At 42.8% G+C, this 25,842-nt stretch overlaps 1 protein-coding gene across 1 annotated transcript in view; it reads right to left on the bottom strand.

The window, feature by feature from the left end:
- SORCS3 (sortilin related VPS10 domain containing receptor 3) overlaps positions 1-25,842 on the bottom strand; it is a 565,499-nt gene that overhangs the window by 65,568 nt on the left and 474,089 nt on the right. The window contains exons 11-14 of the mRNA XM_032490977.1: positions 25,076-25,178; positions 20,123-20,199; positions 17,186-17,277; positions 6,829-6,936 (exon numbers count right to left, since the gene is read on the bottom strand). Coding sequence (XP_032346868.1) covers positions 6,829-6,936; positions 17,186-17,277; positions 20,123-20,199; positions 25,076-25,178 — 380 coding nt within the window. The remainder of the gene's footprint in view (positions 1-6,828; positions 6,937-17,185; positions 17,278-20,122; positions 20,200-25,075; positions 25,179-25,842) is intronic.

The following is a 25,842-nucleotide window of genomic DNA, read 5'->3' on the forward strand; positions in this document are numbered from 1 at the left end:
CAAGGAGGTCCGCGCGTTCTGACAGCCACAGGCATCTCATCAGCTGGAGAGTCACTGCCTGAGATGCAATAGGTCCTCCGGCTTGTCAATCATCCAACCCAGTTCTCAGCCTTAAGTAATAAGAATGGTCACATTTCACTGTGAATTAGACTAGACTAGATGGCTCCTGTCAAGGTTACCAGGGAGATGTTGAAATAATAACATTTGAAAAGACAGTGGGAAAAACGAGCAATAAAAGTAAGCAAATCCCATGCCTGCAAGCTGGGGGCTGTCTCTTCACACAAATTCCCCTATAAAGCCACAGCGTTAGGAGGTTTCATGCTTCTGGGCTTTGGCCTCTGGGAGACATAGGAATTCGAGAGATTCTATGGAAGGTGGAGGAAATAAGAAGTCATTGCCAGGACCAGCCTCATTGTCTAGTTGCCCTTCTGCGCCCACCTGCCACACCACCCCCTCCTCCATCACCCACTGTACGCACGTCTGCACACAGACAGACTGCTCTGATTCCAACCCAGCCCCAGGCTCCTGTAACTTGTAACTACTGGATTCTGATTACAGCAATTCAGAACCTCTGGGGAGCTATAATCAACTCCCTACAATGCTAGAGCCATGGGCCAGAGGAGCCACTCTAATCACAACAGTGGTAAGATTGTTGGGGACCATAAGATTCATGTGTTCATTCATTCATTTCTTCATTCAATCACTCAACACATATACATGGTTACATCCTCAGCGCTCACACAAAACTGATTCACACGCACTCAAAGAACAAGATACACAAAGATCCTCCCTCGAGGGAATTTAAAGTGTGTGTGTGTGTGTGTGTGTGTGTGTGTTTACATACATACACATGTCTGTCTGTCTGAAGGGCAGATGAAGGGGGAGAGGGAAGCTTCCACACAAACTGCCATCTTCATTAATATGTATTTCCTGAAGTGTTGTAAACGAAAAAAAAATCAGTCTAAGACAGCATAGAGCATGGGGCCCCAACTTGATCTGCTGGCTAAAGGAAGGTATGCCTGAAAAACTGATTCTTAAAGCTGAGAACTGAAAGATACTTAGAAACCTGATCATTCAAGTGGGGAGGGCAAGAACATTCCAGATGGATAGACAGACAAGGACACTGGGGCAGGAAGGTACCAGTGGATCAGAGAAGAGTGGTCAGAGCATGGGGGCCAGAAATGAGGTCCCAGATGACGACTCAGGGTAGAGATGTCCAGGCCATTCAGTGAGTTTTGGACTTTATCCTAATGGCAGTGGAAAGCACTCCACGGGTGGTGTTTCCAAATTTTCAGGTTCAAGACAATCACTCTGGATATAAGCCAAATTCCTAAACATAATCCTAACACCCTTTGTAGTCTCACCACCTTAACACCAAGTCATGCTCTCTCATGGCACTTTCCTTTGCTTTGAAGTCATTCTTTCAACCAATAAATTTCTTACCATGTGTCTACCCCCACTCTTTTAGACACTGAGGTTACAGTACTCAACAAAACTGTTAAAAATGTGTGCTTGTTTTGAGCTTACATCCTACTGCCTATTAATTGGCTTTCCACCGGTGAACTGCTATTGAAACTTCCAGACTGACTCAGCTGTCACCTTCCATACATGGGAAGCTTTCACTTCCCTCTACGTATATCCAGGTTCTATAACTAGGCTTTCTTGATGACCGTGTATCCCATCTCCCCCAACACATGGGACTGAGAGTGCCTTAAAAATACAAAGAATTGTATTTACCTTTTTAATACCCCTTAAAAGGGTCTAAAATATATTAGAAGCTCAGAAAATGTTTTTGGATGAATGAACTATGTAGCTGTAGTCAGGGATCTCTAGAGAAACAGAATGAATAGGAGAAGAGAGAGAGAGAGAGAGAGAGAGAGAGAGAGAGAGAGAGAGAGAGAGAGAGAGAGAGAGAGAGGCATTTATCACATGGAATTGGTTCACAAAATTGTGGGATTTGACATGTCCCAAGACCTGCAGGGTGAGTGGAGACCCAGGAAAGCCAATGGTGTAGTTCCAAGCTTGAGAACCAGGAAAAGTGGAAGCTTCAGTTGGAGTCAAAGGCAAGAAAAAGCCATGTCCTAGTTCAAAAGCAGCCAGGCAAGAGGAATTCTCTTGCTCGGGGAAGAGTTAGCCTTTTTGTTCTATCCAGGCCTTCAACTGATTGGATAAGTTCCACCCACATCTGCTTTATTGGGTCTACTGATTTAAATGCTAATCTTATCCAAAAACACCTTCACAGACGCAACCAAAATAATGTTTGACCAAATATCTAGGCACCCCATGACCCAGTCAAGTTAACACATAACATTAAACAGCACAAACTTGTAAATATTTAAATCCTCCAAATAAAGGCAACAAGATAAGGCAATAAAACCTTAGTGTGAATGAGCCAAGGGTCTTTCTCCTTGACCCCAGGTGAGCTACGGACTCAGGGTTAACAGGAAGAGGAAGGATACAGAACTCAAATAGCCCATATCATTAATAAGATTTTGGTTAAATGGTAAGGTTAAACAACCTTGTCCCCAAATGAACTTTCTGTCCTCAAAATTCCTAAGGCATATTTAAATTTTTGGGACTCCTGCTTTAGTCTTTGTCACTGCCATTCCACGAGAGGGAAGTACTCATCGCCCTTAGTGGGCCATTTGGTTTTAAAGCCCTTTTCAAAATGAAGGCAGAAACAGAAACTGCCTCTTGGCAGTCGTTCCAGGGTCCACCCTTCCGTCTGTATAAAGAGTCCTGAATCATTTTCATACCAGAGAAACTTCAGATTTAATAATTAAAAAAAAAAGTTGAAAATAGGTAGCTTGAATTGTTTATACTTAGTTGGTTGATTGCTTCCAGGCTCATCTTAATTCCATGAAGAACAAAACACCTCTGCCTCAAATCTCATACAAAAAAATGATGCACTATTCCCATTCCTTTTCTATTTACTAGCATTTAAAAGATCTCCATAAGCAAGGTAGGAGGAGGGGAGGAGGACAGAAGCTCTGCCACACGCCTTGGCGTCTTCCTGGAGAGGAAGGAAAAGCAGTAGCGCTATCTTGTCTATTCAGCGAATGCTTTGGCCCTGAGGTCACTCTCCTTTACATCCATGTGACCAGCTAAATTCCATCCGAAACTGAGAAAAAGAAAATAATTACCATTTAAGATGGCCTGAATACAGAAGCTGAACTGTGGCCTTAAACTTGCTGGGGAATGCCAGGTCATGTAGAGACTGGTGTACATGTGCTATGGTTCAAAGTTCTGCCCCAAGACAAGCAAGGAACGCGTTCAAGGAGGTCTCACACCAGAGGACACCGGAGAAATCACATTGTGAAATGAGGAGAAAACAGAATAAAAGGAGGACCGGTATGTCTCTTTGGGACAAAAACAGGGAACACCTGACTTCAGGACCATACATATCTTCACTGCCCGATATTCTAGGACCACGTCAGATTTAAGACGTCTACAAATAATAAATGCTGGAGGAACCCTCAAACACAGCTGGTAGAAATGTAAGTTGGTGTAGCCACTATAGAGGATAGTATGGAGGTTCCTTAAAAAACTAAAAATAAACTTACCACATGAAACAGCAATCCCACTCCTGGGCATATATCCAGATGGACTCTAATTCAAAAAGAAACCTGCACCCCAATGTTCACAGCAGCACTATATACAATAGCCAAGACATGGAAACAACCTAAATGTCCATCAACAGATGACTGGAAAAGGAAATTGTTGTGTGTGTGTGTGCGCGCACGCACGTGTGCATGCACAATGGAATATTACTCAGCCATAAAAAATAGTAAAATAATGCTATTTGCAGCAAAAAAATTTTTTCTTGTATTTGATTGTGGTGAGCAGCCACATCAGGCTTGATGAATTTGAGCAGATTCCATAACTGTCTTGAATATGTGTTCTTTGCTTTACTGAACTTGGAACTCAATACTTGAAACTCTTTGATGGCCATATTAGAGAAAGTCCTAGAAAAAAAGGAAGGTTTTCTTTTTATATCTAGTGATTAAGTGAAGGATGGGAAATAATCTGGAAAAGTCAGCACATGGTCAGAGATCCTTATGAAAAAAGATGGTGGTATTCCTAGTATTCCATGATACGCTTCCTGGGATTATTAAGAAAATATTGCAATCTCTTGGCAGAGTGTTTTGAGTAGCATGACAGAGTCATGTGTATGTCATGTTTATTTAATGTACAAGCATGCAAAGTCCATGAGGACAGGGGCTTTTTCCTGGTTTGTTCACCTAGAATAGTATCAGGCACACAGGAACCACCATTTTTTTTTTTAATACTATAACTTTGTGAAGGTCTTGCCAGGACCCTGAATCCTTGAGATTTCTCTCTCATTGTATTTCTTTTGTCTAAATTTCTGTATATATATGTATATGTACATGTATATGTGGGCATGTGTCTATACACATATATATGTATATATGTGTTCATATATATATACACATATATGCATGCATATATATATATGTTCACTATACATGTGTATTTATCAAAGCATGTGTACTTTGGAAATAAAATTTATATTATGATACTGTCTTTGAACATCCAGGACTTGTATTTATGCGACATATTGTTGCTGTGTATCCATCAAATGATGAAGCTTTGGACTCTAAGCATTAGTAACACACTATATCTTAAATACAGTCTTCAACAGCCAAACTTGTGTACAATTATTGTTGACTCTTAATTAATAAAATGACTTGATAGCTTACCAATAGAGTCCATTTGCTATTACAGGAAGTTTAGTTAAACACTTAGATGGTGAGACAATTCCACTGGGGGTATATTTTAGGAGAATGAGAAGAAATTACTGAAAACAACTCAGATTAAAGCTTCACTTCCTCCTGAACAACAAATTCTACAGGAAATGCTTGCTCACATTTTACAACAGAACTGTCCAGAGAAGTCCTATCATTACCCAAGTTTGCATCTAAAGATACCAGTTATGAATACAATTAGACCCTTTGGGAGGATCACAGCAGCTCCTCAGAGGGTTTGACCTCATGCCTTTCAATTTCCAACCAGAGAGCCTACATGCCTAACATACAGCATATGCTCAATTTGAGAGTTAAGTCTTCAAAAGACACAGTTCACCATCCTTGGAGTTAAAGTTGTACTAGCGATTTGGAAAATTCAGAGGGAATTAAAGAAGATAACTTAAATACCACTCTCTGTTGCCTTTGTTCCAAATAATTTTAAAGACAGTCTGTGGAACCACTGAAATTTTCTGTTGTGAACCTTCTTTAAATAATGAGGACACTGGGAGTCCTACAGACTCTTTCTCTAGACAAATCCTATAGACATGGAACCCCTTCTCCATGCTCCTGCTGAACTTCCTAAGAAGGGGAAAATTCTTAGAATATCAACATTTGAGAAAGAAGGAGGAGGAGATTCAACTTTACACAGGAAGCACTGGTGGTCCAGCATGGGGAGCTACTGGGCAGGTATTCCAGAGCTACAGGACTATACAGAATCCTAACTCAGGTGCCCTAAGCCCTGGGATTAGACTTTTGCCCTGTTGTTTTGTTGTTTTGTTTTCCCCAATATGTGTATCATTTTCCATCATGGCTGAGTTCCTTCTGCTTGGTAAGCTCAAAGGAGTCCCTGGTCAACCACTGGACACAAGGATGGATGTGGAGGGAAGGGACATGGCAAAGTGGTCTAAGCTGGAGCTAGATTATGACACTGGATCAAAACTGCAGAACTGTGGTTATAAAAGATTTTTTTAACTGGTCACTCTGGTAAAAAGGTAAAGCACAGGAATTAGTCATTTGCTCTTGTATTTGCCTCCTCCTCAAAGCTCATCAGTCTCATATTAGGCAAAGACTGATTCAAGCTGTCAAGAAATGAATGAATGCAAAGGTTAAGACAACAGCAGGGGCACCTAGAGTAAAACGATGAGCCCCAAACCAGGCCAGAATCATTCTGTGAAGCTTTTCTGTGCGAACTCCACAATACAGCAAGTTCTCCTTAATCTTGCCCAGCAGACACCCTTCCTTCTGTCCAGCAAACAAAGTGCAAGGTATTCCAGGCACTTGAGAGTGGGGGAGGTGGAGGGAGGTGGGGTTGGGTGTTGCTGGTGGAGGGTAAGTTACCATAGCAATTCGCTCATGGCCCCCTACAGACACACATGCTCACAAACACACACAGGTGATCAACTTTTTAGGAATTAAATTTTCATATGCTTTTAGAAAACAACATCATAACATTACTATCTCCTTCAATATTCAGAAAGTATTTCAGGGCTTTTTTACAGCTTTAAGATCTATATCCTCTCCATTTATTCTCATTGTAAAGAAGGGTAGAAAAATTTTCATAGCAAATTAATCTTAAGTGGAGCAATGGCAACTCTGTGTGTGTGTGTGTGTGTGTGTGTGTGTGTGTGTGTGTGTGTGTGTGTGTGTGTGTGTGTGTGTACCATGAACTCTAGAAGTTTCCCTGAACATATCCCTTGTTTTCAGTATGTTGGCTGTTTTGCTCCCTCTGACCCTTCCCTAGCTCCTGACTGGAGTGTTTTGGAAAAAGAAAAACCACATCTAAAAGACTTCAGCTTTCTGTCTACTTGGGTTTGGGATCAATGGAAATGTGTTACAATGCTTTAATTCCATTATAAACTATAACTTTTCAATTAGAAGTCCAGCTTCTCTAATCCTGCCAGGAGTCTTCCGAATTGGTGGGTTTAAGCATTAATATTTCCATGTTACAGATAACAAAACTTTGGCACTTTGCTGTAAGCTTCCCTGGGGAAAGTCGTGGCTTCCACGGAAGTAGAACCCAAGACTCTGGGCGTCTTTTGACCACAGCCAAAGAAGTACTCACGTCATGATCTGGGTCTCCATGCCGGCCTCCACCAGAGCCCCGTCGACAAAGAGAGGAAGTGAAGTGAAACCACACTTGTCCCAGGAGTGGCCTTCATCAAAACTCACCCTGGGTTGGAAACAAGTACACGGAAGAGACAGCTGAAAATAAAACCACTCTTGTGCAACCATTTTTCAGGTTATTAAATTCTCCTCTGTATCTCCCTTTCTGGCAGTTTGGATCATCAATAGGCATTCATCTTCAGCATCTCCCCATATTATTATGAGATTTGATAAAAACTGCATTTTCTGGCCCAGGCAGAGACAGCACCAAGAGCTGCAGAAACATTTCAACCTATTAGAATCGAAAAAAACAACCCAGGCAGGAGGGCTTAGTGGGTGGAGGGTCACATTTCAAGTCCCCAGAATGAAACCCGAGGTTCAATTTACAGCACAATCAATTCAGCCTTTGGAGTTTCTGACACAGATAAATTGAGTAGTGCGGGGTGTACCCTATGGGAGGGGAGCTGTGTGTCTTTCCGATCAAACCTTAAAAATAGCAATTTCCTATTTGTTCAGAATGGATGAAGTATTATTTTCCCTCCCTGAGGCCACTTTAAGGGTCTTTTAGGGACAAGTATTGAGTGTCTGAGATGTCCTGGCCAACGCTGTTCCATCTATCAGTCGATGGTAAGAGGAGGGTCTGGCTATTTGTGGACACAGCTTCCAAAACCCTTTATAGGGATGCAGCTAGTGGAGAAGACCTGAGCAATTCTGAGTGCTGGTCCTTCCCTTTCCTGAGCGCCCTACTGTCCCTTGACTTAACCAGAGGACAGAGCCCAAAGCCCATCTCCTCTGACAGCTTTTCCTGACACCCCTCCTTCCCCAAGGCAGCTGTATTTGTTTCATTTCCTGTGATCCTTCTTGGCATGGTTAATTCTTAATTCTTCTCTGACTCCACAACCCAGGATTCTCCGAGTTCAACTGTAGAAACTCTCATTTCCAACAATACCCAGCCTTCCCCTAGCATAGTGCTGAGTGATGACTTCTTAATTCATCTTGAACCCCTCAAGTTCAACATTTTAGTCTTGGGAGTTCAGGAGTCATGCATGTCCTGTTCATTGACTGACCCCTTAACACTACCTACATATCTTTATGGCAATGCTCCTTACCTGATATTATATCCATAATTTCAAAAAATGTCTGACTTTCCCACTGAACTGTGATCTTTTTGAGATCAAAGATCATATTACTCATTTTTGCATTCCTAGTAATTATCAGAAACAATGGCGCATGCTATGATATAAATGTTAAATAAACATGAATTAAAAAATAAGGAATGATAAGGAAGCTCTTCTAATCCATCCAATCATTTTTCTAGCATGGCCTACACTGGCATCCATGTACTGGATGTGACAGCCTCTTTCTCCATTACTAGTCAACCTGCTCAGCCCATTCTCCACATATTTACTTGTCTCTCTTAACCTCTGTCTCTTTCTGTCTTATCCTCTCTTCCCAAATATATTGATTTAAAAAATTGGAAAGGCAATCTCTTTACCCAGCTAGAAAAACCAGTCTGTCATACAACAATTTTTGTATTTATGTTCTACCTAGGCCTACTTCCACAAACAAAAAGCAGGCAGTGGTCATAAAAGTGACCGGTATTTCTCTGGACTTTAGAAACAATTTTATTGCAATAGCCTTGACATATAAAATTGCATGTATTTAAAGTTTATAACTATATGTACACACACATATATACATATAGTGAAAAGTAGGCCACAATGAACCGGGTTTCTGAGGGGATGGGAGTGGAGGATGGGCAGGAGGAAGAAATGAGGAGATGTTGGTCAAAGGTACAAAGCTTCAGTTATGCAAGATGAATGAGTTCTTGGAGATTTAATGTACAGCACAATGATGATAGTCAACAATATTGTCTTGACCTTTAAGGACTTGGTCATTTCAGCCTTTTGTTTCCAATAGGCTGGATAATCATCAAAGCTGAACCAAAGGAAGTTTGGGCAGATCTGAACTTCTTTTCTTGGAAATAAATTTCTCATTTCAAAAGTGAAATCAAGAGTGTCATTAGGAATGGATTCACCTTTCATGCCACGTACCCACTTGGTTCCTAAAATCATCACTGGAGTCTCAAAGTATGTCATGGCCACTACTTAACTCTGGCTGGTAAGTCCAGGGGGTGAAAAAAAAATTCTGTTTAGTTTTTCTGTTGTTGTTTGTTTGCTTTGATGACTTTGGATTGATTATCGTCTTGATAGAAAGAAGTCAAAGTGGAGAAAGGCACCTGTCCTTGTCTCATTCTCTGAGTTCCCTGACTGGTGAAAGTCAGTTATTGAACTAGCAGAGAAAAATGCAGTGAGTGCCACCAGCATTCCAGGGAAGGAGGAGACTTCACACCACTGCCATTAACAGCAGGGCAGAGGACAGTCATCTTAACTCCATACATGAAGATAAGACAACAAGGAGTAGAAACAGAGGGACCATCTCAGCCTTCTGAGCTCTGAGCTCTGAGATGGAGGCTCCAAAGAAAAACTAAGCCCAAGATGGAGAGAGGCACTGTGGAAGATAAAAGCATGCTGTGCAAACTGAATTCATATGGAAGGAGCAAAAGCTTCTTCTGGAAGAATGGGAGCAGCGAAAAAAAAAAAAAAAAAAAAAAGAGGAGAAGAAATGCTAACATCCAGGTGGGAAAGCTAGCATATCCAATAGCCAAAGTCTAAGGAAGACATAAAATCAGCATAAACAAGGGGACAGTTCCCCAGAGCCAGGGTAAGGAATGCACCCTCTAACTCACTGACGGGCAACACCACTCGGGAGCACAGGATTGTGCCCTTCAGGTGACCTTCTGAGATCAGTAATTTCTAACACCTGAATATCTCAGGCTGAGATAGTTACTGAAAGCAACACAAAAATCCTAAAAAATAGTCCAAAAAATACATTAGAAACTTTAATCACTTGACTATCAGAAACTTGGGTCTGAATGGCCTACCATTCAGGAGAGCTACTCTTCCTTAGTTTTTAGATGTTCTGAGGCAACTAAATTGAATGATAACGCAATGGGATCCATCTTCTCCTCTATAATTCAATAGCTCATTAATGGCCAAGACAGAGGGATTTGGAATGCCTTACTAAGCCCACAGGTGAAGCTCAATTGGTAGCATTGCCAATACTCAAGGACACAGGGGTAAAGTTCCAGTTGACCTGTAAACAGTGGCAAGACAGGACTATAAAACTGAAATAAAATGAGCCATAATGAAAAAGAAACTGAAAATATATATATATGTTTGTATGAATACGTGTAACTGAACTGCCTTGCTGTACACCTGAAACTAACATTGTGAATTGACTACTCGTCAACAAAAAATAAGAATAAAAAAATAAAATTTAAAAAATAAAAAGGAGAAAGAAGGAAAAAAAATATAAACAAGTACTAGGGTGTAATATACAACATGATAAACAAAATTCACACTGCTATAGCTTGTTGTGGGCACACAACACCATGATGGTGACACGCAGGTTGGTACAGAATTACCAGAGACCGAGAGAGTTTCGGAACGGTTAGGAGGTACGCTGTATAAGCACCATTGGGCCACAGAGGGGAGAGGTGCCAGCGTGAGCACCGGGGATGGGTGTGCTGGGTCTTTTACTGGGGGGAGGGGGGCAGCGCACACAAGGAGTAGTTTCTGCACAGGTACCTGAGTGGTTGTAAGATCTGTCAGGGACTTCCCTGAACAGTAGGTTTTAGGGCTTTGATAAGGGCAGGGTGTGAGGGTAGGATTAGGCTTAGGGTACTATGAGACAGGTTATCTCCTGGGGGGATGAGTTTTGTCAGGGTAAACACACAGCAAGAGAAGCCATTTTATTTCCAGCATGACACGTAGGTATGCGGAGGGTCCTGCAGTGGGGAGTAGGGTTAAGGTGTCCATAGGCTCCAGGCACACAGAGAGCCCAGGAGCGAGGGTTTTCTGACTCCAGAGAGGGCAAGCCGGCTCCACATAGGTTATATATGAAGTTGTTAAGAGAGTGAACCCTAAGCGTCCTTATCACAAGGAAAAAAATTTTTTTCTATTTCTTTCGTTTTGTATCTACCTGGGATAGTGGAAGTTCACTAAAGATATTGTGGCAACCCTTTTATGACGTATATAAGTCAAATTATTATGTTGTACACCTTAAACTTATACAGTGCTGTATGTCAATTATAGCTCAATATAACTGGAAGAAAAAAAATTTAAAGTAAGCCAATTTGCAATAAAACAAGAAGCAAAGCTTAAAAAACTGAAATAAAATAGAATTCATTTATCAAATATTTACTGATGTCTATCTACTCTGCGCCTGGTCTGGCCGTGGGCTCTGTTCTAGAGATACAGCATTGAACAAGAAAGCGAAGGTCCTGGCTTCAGTGGAACTTAGGTTCTAGTTTGAGGAGACAAGCAGTATGCAGATAAACAGACACAAAAATATATGTTAGGAAAAAATGTCACGGAGGTAACTAAAACAGGATGATATGATGCAGTGAGTGAATAGCTACTTTGTATGGAAAATTTAAGAAAGATCCTCTCTGAGGAGGTGACATTTAAACTGAGATCTGAACAACAACAAGGAGCTGCCTATGCAAAGATCAAGGTGAGAGCCGTTCCTGAGGGCAGATCTGGTGGGAAGGACAGAGAGATGGTTAGTGGCTGAAGGTTAGTGGGAAAGGAGTTAAGAGAAGGAAATAGAGTCAAGAGAAGAAGGCTGGGCTGGGCTACAGAGGACCTTGCTTCCAGCTGAAATGGGAGAGATGTGAATTAATTTAACCTTTAAAAGACAACTTTTATTTCTTTGTGGTGAATGGATTGCCAGGGGCCCAAATTGGATACAAGGAGATGAATGGGGAGGGGGTGGCCATTATAAGAGACCGAGTAAGAGAAGGGGTTTGGACAAAGGTTTTAATAGTGGAGACAGAAAGGAGATGGGAAGATTTAGAATATTTTTACAGGTGAAGTTAATAGGATTTGGCAATAGAATGTATACAGATTGCTTGAACAAAAGAAAGAAATCACAGACAGCATGGATTGGGGGATTAAGTAATTAAGATGGGGAAATGGGGAGAACAGGAGAAGCAAAACTTGCTGTTTACTTGTTAGTTTCTGCTTGGTCCACTGAGATGCTTTTGTTGGATTTCCACACCATGACACTGTGAAGAAATCCTTTGGATTGACCGATCCTGATTTCTGGATCAAAACCAGGGCTGTAGATCTGAAAGTCACTTATAAGGTAGGACCAACTTAAAGCAGAATGCTTAATTTGAAAGAGAGAAAGAAAAAAAGAGCCCCACAGCCAGAGAAAGGAAAAAGAGTAACTAATGAAAAACTCAATCTGACCAAAAAGAACCCCCAAAAAACAAAAACCACAAATAATGACCTGAAGTGATTGTCAATCACAAGGTAAATATTTTCCAGCAACATCTCTATTGTGAGAGGTAAACAAGCCACCGTGAGTTTAGTATGTGTTCACAGATAGACAGCGTGCATAATAAAAGGCATTAACCTTCCACCAGATCCTGAGTGCTATGTTCAGTTTCAATCATTGTAGAAAACTGACAATCAGTGTGATTAAAAGTAAGAAACAGGTTGTTCTAGAAACAGATTATATGAATTGAAGATAGTTTAGGGAAAAAAGAAAAGGGGCTGAATAATTTACCATTGCCTTTTAACTTTTTTTTAGTAAGAAAGCTTCCAAATAGTTAAACACATAAAAATAATTCTGTTTGTTGCCTATTGGAAAGGGGCAATGTCTGTGAATGAAATCAGAGAGAATGTGGATAAAAACACACGAAAGTATCAATTAAAAATACAGAGAGGCTTAGGTAGAAAAGATTTCTATTCTTATAACTGTTCTAAAAAGGAAAGTCAAATGTCCACACAAGGATGTAAGTTCCCAAGTATTCTGTCATTTTCACTGGTATATCCCAGCCCCGATGCTCATGCCAGGTAAATAGCATATACTCAATGAATATGTAAGAAATAAATGAACAAATGCACAGAATCTGCCTTGAATTGTATATCTGGTCATTTTCCAGAACTTGGAAAGCCTGAACAAAGCCAGCTCCTGAGGTCCTTTTCAGGTGTAGGACACTACAAATCACACACAATTCTGGAGCAGATTTACTCTGCGTAGGTCTGGGCAGCAGAACAGAGACTGGTGAACAGAAATTACAAGTAGATTCACTACTGCTCAGCACAGAAACAATCTTTCTAACAACCAAAGCCAATAGACAAGGTGGGGGCTCACCTGCAAGTTGGTCAGCCCTGCGCTGTCCTGATGAAGTGGGGTAACCCTCTCAGGTGTCAGAGATGCCTGCTGTACTACGTGTGAAACCAGACCCTTGTCCTCCGAGACCCTCCTGCACTCCATGCGTCTATGGTGTTATGCTGTTGAGATGAGTTCTACTAAAAGGAACAGAATCTGCCAAGAACAATCAGAGGCCTCCCCAGAACTCTCTAGCACAGAAGTACAGTCACAATGGTCACCGAGGATCAGTGTTCCTCCCCTTGGTGAGGTGCATTGCTCCATTTTATGTCACCTCAAAGACACAAGGTGTTGGCACTGTAGCCCCACGGAAGCCCTTTCAGAAGAGCACATGCACTTTCTCTTCTCAAAGACTCACATCGGTTGGAACTGTTATTTCATGTGAACGTTTCCCTGAGCAAATGGCCAGCATTCACAACCATTTATAGAAAAACAAAGGAACAAAAAAGGCCAGGTGATGTTTTGCTTTCAGTTTCCAAGAACATCCCTTTGAAAGGAGACACTGATGGCTTGTCAGGGCTAGACAGACAGTAGGACCCCATCTACCTGCTGATTACGAGCTCCGTCTATTGTGAGTTTTCATCAGAGCGCTGCATTCCGTGGGGCGGCATTGTTCCTTCACTCTAACGCTTCTAAAGTACAAAGCTAAAACTGGTGACACCGGACGGAGGGCTCACCTGAAATAGCATTTAGGTTCTAATCTCTATGCATCTAAACATACACGGTCACAAACAGATGGTTTCATCTGTATGCTGTTTTGTCCTCATGCATAGCTAGCTACCTATCATTTCAATTTATAGGAAACAGCATGCCTTGTTAGCCTCGCTAAAGTTCCCCCAGCTTTTCAATTATGATTCCCATTTTCTCTGAAAGGCGATGTAGCTATTATTTAAATTGGAGAGCCATTATACCCTTGTGTGAGAGTGGGTGGGCCGGTGTCTTTTTTCCTGTGCAAATATACATACATCTGTATACGCTGCCAAATAATGTCAGTGAGACCAACTACAGAAAAGAACAATGAACAGGTTACTTAACCTTTCTTCCACTTCAAATGAGCCATTTGTTTACCCTGAAGGTAGGAACTCAGACAGAAGCTACTGGTGACAAAAACACTGCATTTGAGTTTCCCAAGCTTTGCAACTCAGAAGCCAGCCAGAGACAGAATCAGTCAAGGAGTTTGTAAGGAAACATTGATGATAATGATACGGTCGAGCCCTTATGAAACACTCACTTAGCCTCGAAAGAGAAGTACCAAGGTGAGTTCCCCAGTGAGTCATTTGTCTTTGTTTTCTAACACAGGTCCTCCATAGCTGGCATTTAACCACTGCAAGGACTGTTTCCAGAGAAGGGCATTCATAGATGGACAAGTAAGCAGAAGTCGTGGGACGTATCTAAGTTCAAGGGGACATTGGCAGTATTTATTATAAACGACAGTGTCACTATCCTGTAAATGGAGAAAATTTTATTTCAAAGCTAAGTTTGAAAAGTCATCTTTAATACTTTATAAATTGAAGTAGGTGAACAAATGGAGGTAGAATTATCATTACTACCATAAGAGGAAATTTGATAGGAACGAAGCTATTTTTTCGGAGCTATAACATTTTTTTTTTAACCAACAAAAGATATTTCATGGAATAAGGGAAAACTCAAAACTTTGTATTCATGACTTTGAGAGGCAGGATTTGATTCTACATACTTACATATCCCTGAGTGACTTATGAGATCATTTAACCAACTTGGATGGTTTCCCTCCAGAAACCTCTAGGCAAGTGTTCCTTTTGGAAGTGATCAGGTTTCCGGAGAGACACCATTGCAGAAAAGACTGAATGATCAGACATAAGGATGTTAAGATTCGCCAAAGCCAAAGCCCTCTGTGGTCCCTCTGCTCCGTACACTCTTTCCATGCCAAACATACTCTCCTCTTCCATCACCAAAAGAAATGATGAAAATAACAAACTCTTCTTCTCCTTAAGACAAGGCAACCTTTGTGTAAAAGTCTCTAAAAAACAATCATGAAGTGAGCTCTAAGTCTTCCACCAAAATGAAGGAGGGGGAGCAGGACAGTGACCATCAGATACAAATGGGGATGCCACTCCGTCTCCTAGGACCTAAGGGGAAGAAATCTGCCAGCTAGGTCTGTCTGCAGGACATTTTTCAATCATCTCATCGAGGTTTAGATCAAGGTTTAGATAGAGTGCTTAGAACCTAATGATAACAGCCAAGAAATGTTACTTTCCTGACATTGCTTTGATATCTGGTACTATGTGGACTGTCTAAACTCCTTATCTTGACAATGATCCCCCCCACCCCATCCAGAGGGCAGCAACCATGTGATAAGCCTCTGTGTACTCATTAAAATATCTGGAAAACTCGCAGGTAAAACTGAAGAGCATTCATGAGAGAGACTCAACTTGGCAGGTACTAGCTGTGTAACTTTGAGCAAGTATTTAATACGCCTGCATTTTAGTGCTATGATAGAAAGAGTACCCACATGCATAGTGTGGCTGCAAGAATTAACTTAGATAATTCATGTAAAGGGTCTAGAACAGTGCCTGGAATTTAATAACCCCTCAGTGAATGCTGACTATCATTACTATCAAGTAATTCCACTCTTCTGATTCTAGACGCAAATGATAGTGAAAGGATGATAAACAATTACATCGGGAACTTTTTCAAGCTCATGCTTGAGTTGGCAGAGCATTTTTTTTTTTTTAACAAATGATGTTAACTTTATAAATGACCAAACTAAGAGAAACTTTCTTAAGTCCTTGCCAAGGTGGCAGAAGCTTGGATTGTGTACCTGGGGATCCAAAGCTGATTTTTTTCCCCTCATTACAATCTGATGCTTCCAAGTAGAACTCTTATTCTAAAAGGGTCAGTCTCCCAAAGTCAAGGTCCTGGGAGTTATGCCAGTGCCCATCTTCCAGCCCATGGCAAATCCCAACAACTGTATTATAAATAATATACCCTTACTGCCAAATATTTACTCAAATATTCATTCTGCTGAATCTGAAGCCTGAAATTCTTTCCCATCAGGAAATAAACATATATGATACTTATCCATCCCCTGCCAAAACCAAAGCATCATCATCATCATCATCATCACCGTCCTCATTACCATCATACTTTCTCACTGAACTCTTTGTCCTCCCTGGAGGGTCTTGCGTGTACACACTCACCGTCATCCCATAATCTGCTTTCTTGGGAAGAGTTACCGACGCTGTCTTGGCTCCACTGCTAATCATTCATTCCTGTGCTGCAATCTACCTTTCAACCCCACTTCTCTTTTGAACTTACCCTGACAAACAATCAACAGTGACCTCCTATACTGCTGAATTCTAGATTGTTTTCACTCTGTAACTGATGATCTAAATATAGAACTTGGTGCTATTGATCACCCTTTCCTTCAGCACCCATGGAAACATTTCTCCTGTGTTTTTCATCTTTTTTGGCTATTTCTCCTTAGTTTGTTCCATAACTTCTTCCCCTGCTCTGCATGTTCGTATCCAACAGTGTTCCACAGGAGTCCCTGTTTCCTCCTCTTTGCACCCACTTTCCTGAGGTGCACAGCCTACTGACACGGTTTTAACTACCACCTAATGGCTAGTAACTCCAAGTCTGAAGTGTCCTCCTAGACCTCTCTCTTAACCTTTGGCTGAATAATTATGACAACTAATCATCATCTCTGCTTGAATATTCGTAGATATCTCAAATTCAACTGATCTAGAGCTGAACTTAGCATTTGCTACATGCACCTAACCTCCTCCTTGCAGCAATATCCAGCTCCTATATTTTGGATTCTTAATTTTGGCTGCTTGAACTTACAGGTCCTTCCTGCTCATTTCTGCCTTATCCGAACACCCATGCCTACGATCCCACTGTATTCATCAAACTTCCCATCTAAATTACCTGACCTTCTAACGCTACCTAAGAGTTAGATGACACCGTGTACATTAAATGGGTGGATGGATGAAGAGATGGGGAAATGGGTACAAAACCATGCAGAATAACTTGTCCCAGCCCTTTCCACTAAAAAGTTGCTCATTAATAGGGTAGGGAGCTGTCCTTACCACAAATGCCTGACTGGCAGAGGTGTGTGTTTCATGGCCACGAGGGCGCCACCCCAGTCTAGGAACCAGACATTGTACTCTTCATCAAAGATCTGGAACAACAACAATAACAACAATCACAGTAATGCCTTACATTCACATCGTGCTCGACGGTTTACAAAGTCTTTCACATACATCATTTCATCCAGGTTCTGAGCCTTCCAACAACCAAATCTGGGAGTTTGGCAAGTACTGTCCTCCTCATGTAATAGATGAGGAAATGGGCTTGCAGAGAACAAATAAGCCTCCCTAGGCTTCCCAAGTGGCATTTTCGGGGCTCTTTCCCCTAGTCCTGTGAGCTAGTGTACTACAAGAGGTCGAGGCATGCTTAACTAGATAACCCAAAGGAAAAGAGGACTTCAAAAAAGCTTCCCCATCCTTTTATCTGAGTAAGTTACTTCTCAGCTTTCTCCTTTTCATCTCTTCAAATGAGATATTTGCTAATTTATAAATGGTCTGTGTCTTGCAGTGTGTTTATAAATTACCTAGGAAATTAAAGGACAATTCCTTTTAGACATGTAGACATTATGGTCTACGTAACGACTGAGTTCTCAGACTTAGCCACCACCTCCTAGATTCCCAGGCAAGTTGGATGAAGATTTAAGTTTGGTACTTGGGGATCCTTACACTAAATGCTCACTGGGACCCAGTGCTTCTTGGGACCTAGAGTTACTCATTCCTTGATTCATCCACTTGTCCATTATCCATTCATCCATCCACTCACTCACTCACTCATTCAGTCACCCATCCATCCCATCTACATTGGTACCTACTAAGCACCTACCATGATGCAAGTCTTGGAGCCTTAGCTCAGACCTAACCCTCCATAGGGCAAAGCTGCTATCATTGATGACATTTAAATCTGCAACCTAAGACAGGAAAAATATTTCCCCATCAGAGAGCCAGTTCTCTCCTCTGGATATAGATCTTCTAGAGGAAAGTGGAATTGGAGAATTCCTCTAGCCCTTAACCACTAATGGTGACTCTCACAGCCTAGATGGTCAGATTGGGATGGTAGGTTAAGTGAGACATACCAGAAGGGGTAAGAAGGTGTAAGCAGATTTCAAAGGGAGGGGATAGAAGGAATGAGATCTCCTCTACATAAACCACAGAGAAACATAAGTGGACTCTGAGGCTGAACCCTCTCAAATAGTTTTCTTTCCCATATTTTCCTTTTAAGGAAATATAAATGTCCACACTAATGATGAGCCTTACTGCACAAAAGACTTAAGGATTATTCAATTATATGCCAGATATAAACAAAGACTCTGAGCCAGCAATGCTAGCTTTTCTCTCCAGAGTTCAAAGGTGGACTCTGATAATCCACATAATAAAAAGGCTGGGTTTAAGTCCAAGGGCGAGAAAATTCTTGGCACTGAGGAGGGGAGAGATGTTATTGTCGTCACACTTTCCTCTTGATACTATCATTCTGGCCCCTACTAACTCTTGCCCTGCCCAGCACTAGAAGCTGGAATCCTTAGTTATTGGGGAAAAGAAGAAGGAAAACCAAAGTAGTGACGACACAAGGAAGGAATGTCGCTGTAGCCACCTGGTCAGGTGAACTATTTCTTGTATTGGAGGGACAATGATTTGTCTGTTGGGAGTTTCTGTACCAGAAGAGTTTACATTCCAGTTTCGACCTGATTTGGCACTTAATATGTTGAAGGCATGTTCTTATTTTTGTGTCTGTTCCTCATCTACCTGATTATGGCCTGGTGAGCAGAAATCTTAACTTATTCTTTGTTGTATGCCTAATCATAGTTAACATAGTGGTTGTGCCTGGTAGGTCCTTGGTAACTTTTTTTTATTTTTGATAGTGGTAGTAGTGACAGTGGTGACAATGGGGGTGGCGATGATGATGTTGGTGACGGCCATGATAATCTTCCCTAAGGGACCCAAACCTTTGTCTTCTTCAGATAGAAACCTTCTCGTCTTGAAGACTTAGTAAAATGCCAGCTCTTCTTGTGAGGTCTTTCTCAGTCTCCCCAAGTAGAATTAATTCCTCCCTTTTCTCTGCAAGCTCACAATGCCACTAAAATCATGCAATCAGTCTAAACTATAGTTAGTTATTTATGGACCTGTTTTCTCTGCTTAATTTTGAGCTCCCTGAGGACTCCAGAGTATTCAGCCACCTCCTCAGGTTTATATTTGACACCGAGTTGACGCTGCATAAAGCTGTTGTTGTCCAATATAGAAGCCATGTGAGACAACTTAAATTTAAATTGATTAAAATAAATAAAATTAAAAATTCAGTTCCTCTATCACAGGAGCCACATTTCAAGTGTTTCATAGCCACATGGGACAGCAAAGATACAGAATAATTTCATCATTGCCAAAAGTTCTATTGGCTAGAGCTGCAAAAATAAAAAGTTTGTAAAATCGAATTAATTTTTCATATGGCCATGTATTTATTAAGCTGTCTCTTACTTAATTAAAGCTGGTCCTACACAATACTTCACCCACCACAGACTTCCACAAGACTTTCTGGTCTTAGTATTCTACCCTCTTCCTCTTGTAGATAAAGAAACAGATCCAGAAAGGTCAAGAGACCTACTTGCCAAGATCCCATGGCATGCTGATGACAAACACTGTTTTATTGGTGGTGTCCCCCCGCCACACCAGCGTGGTACACAGCCCCTGATGACTGCCCCATACATATTGCTGAATGACAGAATGAACAAATTGGGAAAATTCCAGTTCTTCTTATTCCCTGCCCAGCTCATCCCATTTTACCCCATGGCCCATCTAATCTGCCAGCTACATGGACCAAATAGAACAGCTGCTTCAATTTTTTTTGCACCCAAGAAGTCATAATGAGACTGAGAATCTAGAGGGAAGAGAGATGTTGGCAGAACTTGCCCTAAATGCCTCTTCCCTGTCCCCAAATCCCACATTTACCTGTCTCCATGTGTTGCCCCCATCAGAAGAGATGAACACACTGATATCAGTATAGGAGAGCTCTGGACCAATGTTGCCTGAAACAGAGCAGATCATTGGAAATTGTCAGGCAGTTTATAGATGACATGTGCTTGGGGTTGGAGGAGGAAAGATTTTCTAAGTTGTGTTTAGAGCGGATGTGTACAATCTCTCTCTTGGTGTCGTATCAAAAACCCAGCTGGAAGATAATCCAATATGGGAAAAATGAATACATAAGTAATATGACAGGGATGTGTCTTTAAGTGGTGAGACTCAAAGACCAAATATTGATTAGCTTGACTCTCTGGAACTCTTCATTCTGTGTACCAGTAATCTCTTCAACATTGATCTTGACGTTGGCAGAGAGTGGAAGAGCAGACATGTATGGAGAAACTGGCCTAGGAACACCTTCCTCTTCATGTATAATAGTAGCCTAGGAAAAACTGAGTGTGTGTGGGTGTGGGTGTGTTTCCAACTTAAACTTCTCAACATGTTTCTTGAGTGCCAGGAAATTAAGTGATCCAGCAGTATAAACTATGAAACCAAAATTACAGAGTTCCCAGAAGAAGAGGACAGTACTCAGCAGACCCTGGCCATCCAATATGGCAGGAGAAGTCACCTGGTTTATGCCTAGACTGACCACCCTTACTGCTCTACCTTTTCACACCCTCTGTTTTTCTCCTCCCTTCTTTTTCTTCCTCCTGCACTTCATCACCTTGTGGGTTATGTTTATTTTTTAAAGAAAAAAACTGCTTAAGACTTTCCATTCTATCTACATTGCCCAAGTTTCCCCGCACAACCTCAGAGCCCAGAATGGTACCCCCAAACTTAGAAGTTAGTTGCTCAACAAATAATTGTGGAATAAATGAATGAGTAAACAAAATGATTGAACCATGTTCTGATATTGATGTGCATTCGGGGAGGTCTTGAGAACTAGGAAGGTACCTTAAACATGTAATAATTTATCATTGAGGTTGATATTTTTCCTTTAAAAATAGCAGGGAAGGGAATGTTAGCTCCCACACATCTGTAGCCTATGTAAGAGCACAATAAAAATGCAATAATGAAAATGTTAATTGAGCTCCTGACATTTAATGCTTCAACATGAGGAATTAAAGCCAGGCTACAGCTTGTCAAGCTCCCATCAGCATCAGGGAACATACAGCTAGCCAACTTGTTTTGACACCCAGGCTTCCAAAAATAAGCCTGGGGCTCGGGGCTCAGGCAATAGGTACAAGCGGAGTAAGGAGAGGCATGGCGAGCCTGCTGTGAGCAGCCATGCCTGGATTTGGAATTCGGTTCTTCAGATCCAGGTTTTGGAAGACACAGATGAAGAAAGAAAAGCTGGGCGGGGCAGAGAGTGTCAACTCAAGTCATGTAACGATGGCTGCCTGGAGCACTGTGCTAGGAGGATTCTGAAACTACTGTGCTAAGAAGGATTCTGAAGCCATATTTGGTTTCAACAGAATGGAGTTTGGTGATCGATGAGTCATGTCTACCACGGATGGTAGAGGAAGGAGACAGGAGTACAGTCCCCTAGAGCTAGAATCTGCCATCCCTGTGACAGCCTCCTAGGATCTGCCTCATCACCTCTTACCCTCTTTAGGAGCTAGTTCTGCCTACATCTTAAGCCTCTCTTTCAAAGCTCGACCAGACTGATTTTGGAGGCATGGTGGTAGTGAGAATCCAAGGTTCACAGTGAAGGCTGTTTTGGACACAGCTACTGTGAGTTGAAAGTCTCCCTGAAAGAATTGCTGTTGATCACAGGGACCAGAAAGTCAGTTCCCAGATGAAAGGACAGAACAGATGTGTCCAGGATGATCTGATCTCTGAACATGTTCAGTCCCTAAGTGGATCTGTGGGAAACCTCTAATAGGAAGAGTCTGGGTTATTGTGTCAGAGAAGGAAGGTTTGAATAACGCACCTCGCTGGCTAACGTGGAACTGGAGGGGGGCTTCCCAAGGTATCCCTGGCCAGGTTGGAGGAAGAGGTAGCTGTTCCCCACCGAAGTGGTGTGAAAGGAGGGAGAAGGGAGGAGAGGGATGGAGAACAGGGAGCTCCTCTCAGAACAGCTTAGCTGGTAAATCACAGAGCGTTGGGGCAGCTTTAAACAATATGCTTTTAGCCCCATTTCCTCCTACAGCTACCTTCCTTCTCTGCTCCTTAGTTAGAAAGAAGAAGAAGGAGAAGAGAGAGAGAATTTTAACATCCTCTGGGTCTAGAGACGCCTTTCTCACCAGCACTGATGCCCACTCAGGGAGGTTAAGGGTGAAGTGTAGAAGGAAGCAGACAGTGCACAAGCCAGTGTAGGGAGGAAAGGCACCTCCGTGAAGGGGACAACACCAGGGGATGGACATTTCAGAGTTTGTAGGAAGCGTCGTGGCGGGGAGCCTGGGGTAGGTGCAGAGCTGGCCTGTGAAGGGGCTCGGGACGAGGTCTGGCTAAATGGCTACTGGACAGATTAGACTCAGAGCCTGAGGTAGTGTGAGCATGGACATGACACCTGTTCCCTCCTGCCCTCTGTCTCATCATCTGTAGGTAGAGGAGAAGAGTAATTGCCTTTTCTACACCCTCCAGCCACTGTGCCATCAAGGCAAAGAAAGTGCTTTGCACAACTTAAGGCCCTGGGAGGATGTGAGGTCTCTCAACAACCAGCTTGAGACCACAGTGGTAGGGGTATTTTGAACCCTAGCGGTTTTGCTTGCTAAAGGCAGCTCCCAAACTCTCCAGACTGGAATTCCATCTGCTTTCTGAGATGGTCTCAACAAGAGATATAGACGAATCCCTGGCTAGCCTTTCATCCACGCAGCTTCCCTGAGACCTCATCTCAATGAGAGATGGGAGGAGGTGGTGAGGAGTGTGAGTGGGAGGACAGAGGCCAGGGTCACTGATGCCTGAAGGCAGGTGAAACACATGGATATGGAAGGGGGTCCTCTAGAGACAGGCTCCATATAAGCCATTGATGGCATCCTTGGCTAGCTTCATCATTATCCTCCGTCTAGCAAACCATCTCCCAGGGAGAGCTGGCAAGCAGGGTTAGGAGGTGCTAAACCAGGAAGCATGTGCCGGGATCTAGTCCCGGATTTCCATCAGGATCTTGTCACCTGTGTTCTGTCCCTCACAATGCAATGCTCCATGCAGGTTCCAAGAGTTACAAAGGGGAGAGTAAGAGGAATTAGCACATTCTCATACGTACTGACAAATGTTTCAAAAACAAATCTTTAAGGTCTACATGTTTGCTAGTTTGCAAAGACTTAACAGAGCCATTTAGAGGCACGTGATGGTCACAGATAATAACGACGCCACTAATCCCAGCTGACTACGCTCAGAGCAAACGAAGCTCATAGGTTAAAGAACTAAGCCGAATCCATAAGGCCAGGAAGCGTCAGAGCCCAGCCTGGAACGCGGGACCACGGGGTTCCCGGGTGTGTCCCTTCATTCAGCGTAGGCCCAGCGTGTGCATATTATTTATGGATTCTGTTGGAGGAGAGGTGCCACCCACATTCTTCTGGTGCAAGAAGCACTGTTCTAAATTTCTGTAATATTAATGATGATTACAGGTAACACACACTGAGCATTCACTACGTCCTAGGCCCCTTTCTGAGCACTTTAAATCCAGTGCTTCATTTACTACTCCAATTCCAACATGTCAGTACCATCAGTCCTACTTTGTCAATTAAATCACTGACTGTTCAGAGTGGTTAAGCCACTCAGAACAACGCCTGGCTACATCGTCAGCATTTAACTCATGTTAACTTTTATTCTCGATGCCTGTTTTCCAGTGTTCCCTACACTCCAGTCGGGGGGAGTCCCGCAGGTCCTTGGGGGTGGGGAGGGAGAGAGTGGAGCAGCCCCAGAGCTCGGGGGTCCGACCCACACTGGATTATGGAGTGTGGGGATCACTCCCCAAGACAGGAGAACAGCAACAGAGCCTGCCCTCATCTCCCGCAGTCCTGGGCTCCCTGACGTCAGTGGGGTTAAATATGGCAATTCCGACGGGGTCAAGAAGGGCTGCCTGAAAGGTTCGGAAGCTATGCTAGCTGTCAATCTGATTAGAGTGGATGGTGCCTGGTGACACTGAAAAGTCCTCGCAGCTGGAGGCCTGGAGAAGGAAGCCGTACCTAGGAGGGCAGTCACTCCAGGGGACAGGGCTTCAGGCTGATGAGAGAAAGCAGGCTATACCCTCTCAGAAAGTCTCTGTAATTTTACCTGTTTCCATTAGGAAAAAGCTGCCTCATATCAGAGCTCCAGCTTCTAAGAGGAGAGCCCAGCCTTGCTTCACGACACCACTGTGTTCCTGAAAAGGTGTATGTAAATCGAATGCATGCTGATCAGAGGACTTTCCCCTGGAGACTCCTATTTTCATCTCAGAGTTATTTTATCTTCATTTCTCATTGATGTTCGGTGGACAGTAGTTCCAACAAGGCAAACTGGAGCTTTTCTGCCCTTAACCCCAGGCTCCCAGCCAAGTGGTTCATCATGTGTAAACAAACCTTTACATGCTCCAGAGACCTCCTGATTAAAAACAGCTCTGGGGTAAAACGCTTTGTAAAGGATCCTCTGTGTAAAGAGAAAACTACCCCAACTTTGACTTGGTGAGCTACGAAGCTCATGTACTGTGTTTTCTTCAAGTGAGAATTCCCCTGTAGAAACCACCTTTCTGATCACTCAGTGCACTTGGAGAGGGACTCTGGCCTCTCGCGAAGCACAGCGGATGGCCCTGTGACTTTGTGGGGTGATGCAATTACCAGCAGTTACAAGCATCTGGAGCTCTTTTCCTGGGTTATTAGATTGGCCTTGGAGCTCCACAGACCCCACCTGTTTTCTGGGAAAAGTGTCTATAGCTTTTATCCGATGCTCAAATGATTCCAAAGAGGTCAGGATGTACTCCCGAAGCCCTCGGTGAGGAAGAAGCCCGGGGAACGTCCTCCTTACCTGTAGCGACCACAAGCCCGGGAGCCGTCTCCTTGCTGGAGATTCTTCCTGAAGAATATGGATTTTCGGAGATTTGCAAGTGCAGGTGTAGGGAGCAGAAGGGCTAAAGTGGAGAAGAAAGTAACTTCATTCCAGGAAACTCCTGACGCGCACCCTCACTCCACTAGAGATGGGGCTCCCTGGTGCTCAGCTTCCAGGAACAGCACAGATTGGATGTGAGCCGCTCACTTAGTTTTGGAGAGGAGTCATCTCTCCCTGAACAGCCGAAGTGCTCACATCAGAAGCTGCCCTGAGGACCGTTCCCAGGCACGCTCCTGTCCCCGCTCCCATGACGATCGCAGGTGTCCCCTCTCCTCCCCTCAACCCCACCCATCAGAGTCCAGTTCGTGCTCAGCCTTATGAAGCCTCCCTGACCACTCCTGCTCCCGGGATGACCCTGACCTTCTCCCAGGCCTGACCTTGACCATCGCACCCTGCGTCTTGGAGCTCTGAAGAGCCACTGGGAGCAGTAAAAAGGGGATGCTAAGTGAGACAGTCCCCAGACCCTTTACGCTCTTCTTCAACCAGATAGTCTCAGTTTCTGTGCTATGTGTTTGGTTCCTGTTTAGAATCTTACTTTGAATTGTACCTAAAATGTCTGGAGCCATTATCTAAAACTCATAGAAGTTTGCATTCTTTATTTACCTATTATCCCTATTTGAGTTTCTTTAAAAGGATTAGGGACTTACAGGGTTGCAGCCTATATAATACATAAAAATAAGAAAATT

Source organism: Camelus ferus, chromosome 11 (genome assembly GCF_009834535.1).
Source record: "Camelus ferus isolate YT-003-E chromosome 11, BCGSAC_Cfer_1.0, whole genome shotgun sequence".
Taxonomy (NCBI): domain Eukaryota; kingdom Metazoa; phylum Chordata; class Mammalia; order Artiodactyla; family Camelidae; genus Camelus; species Camelus ferus.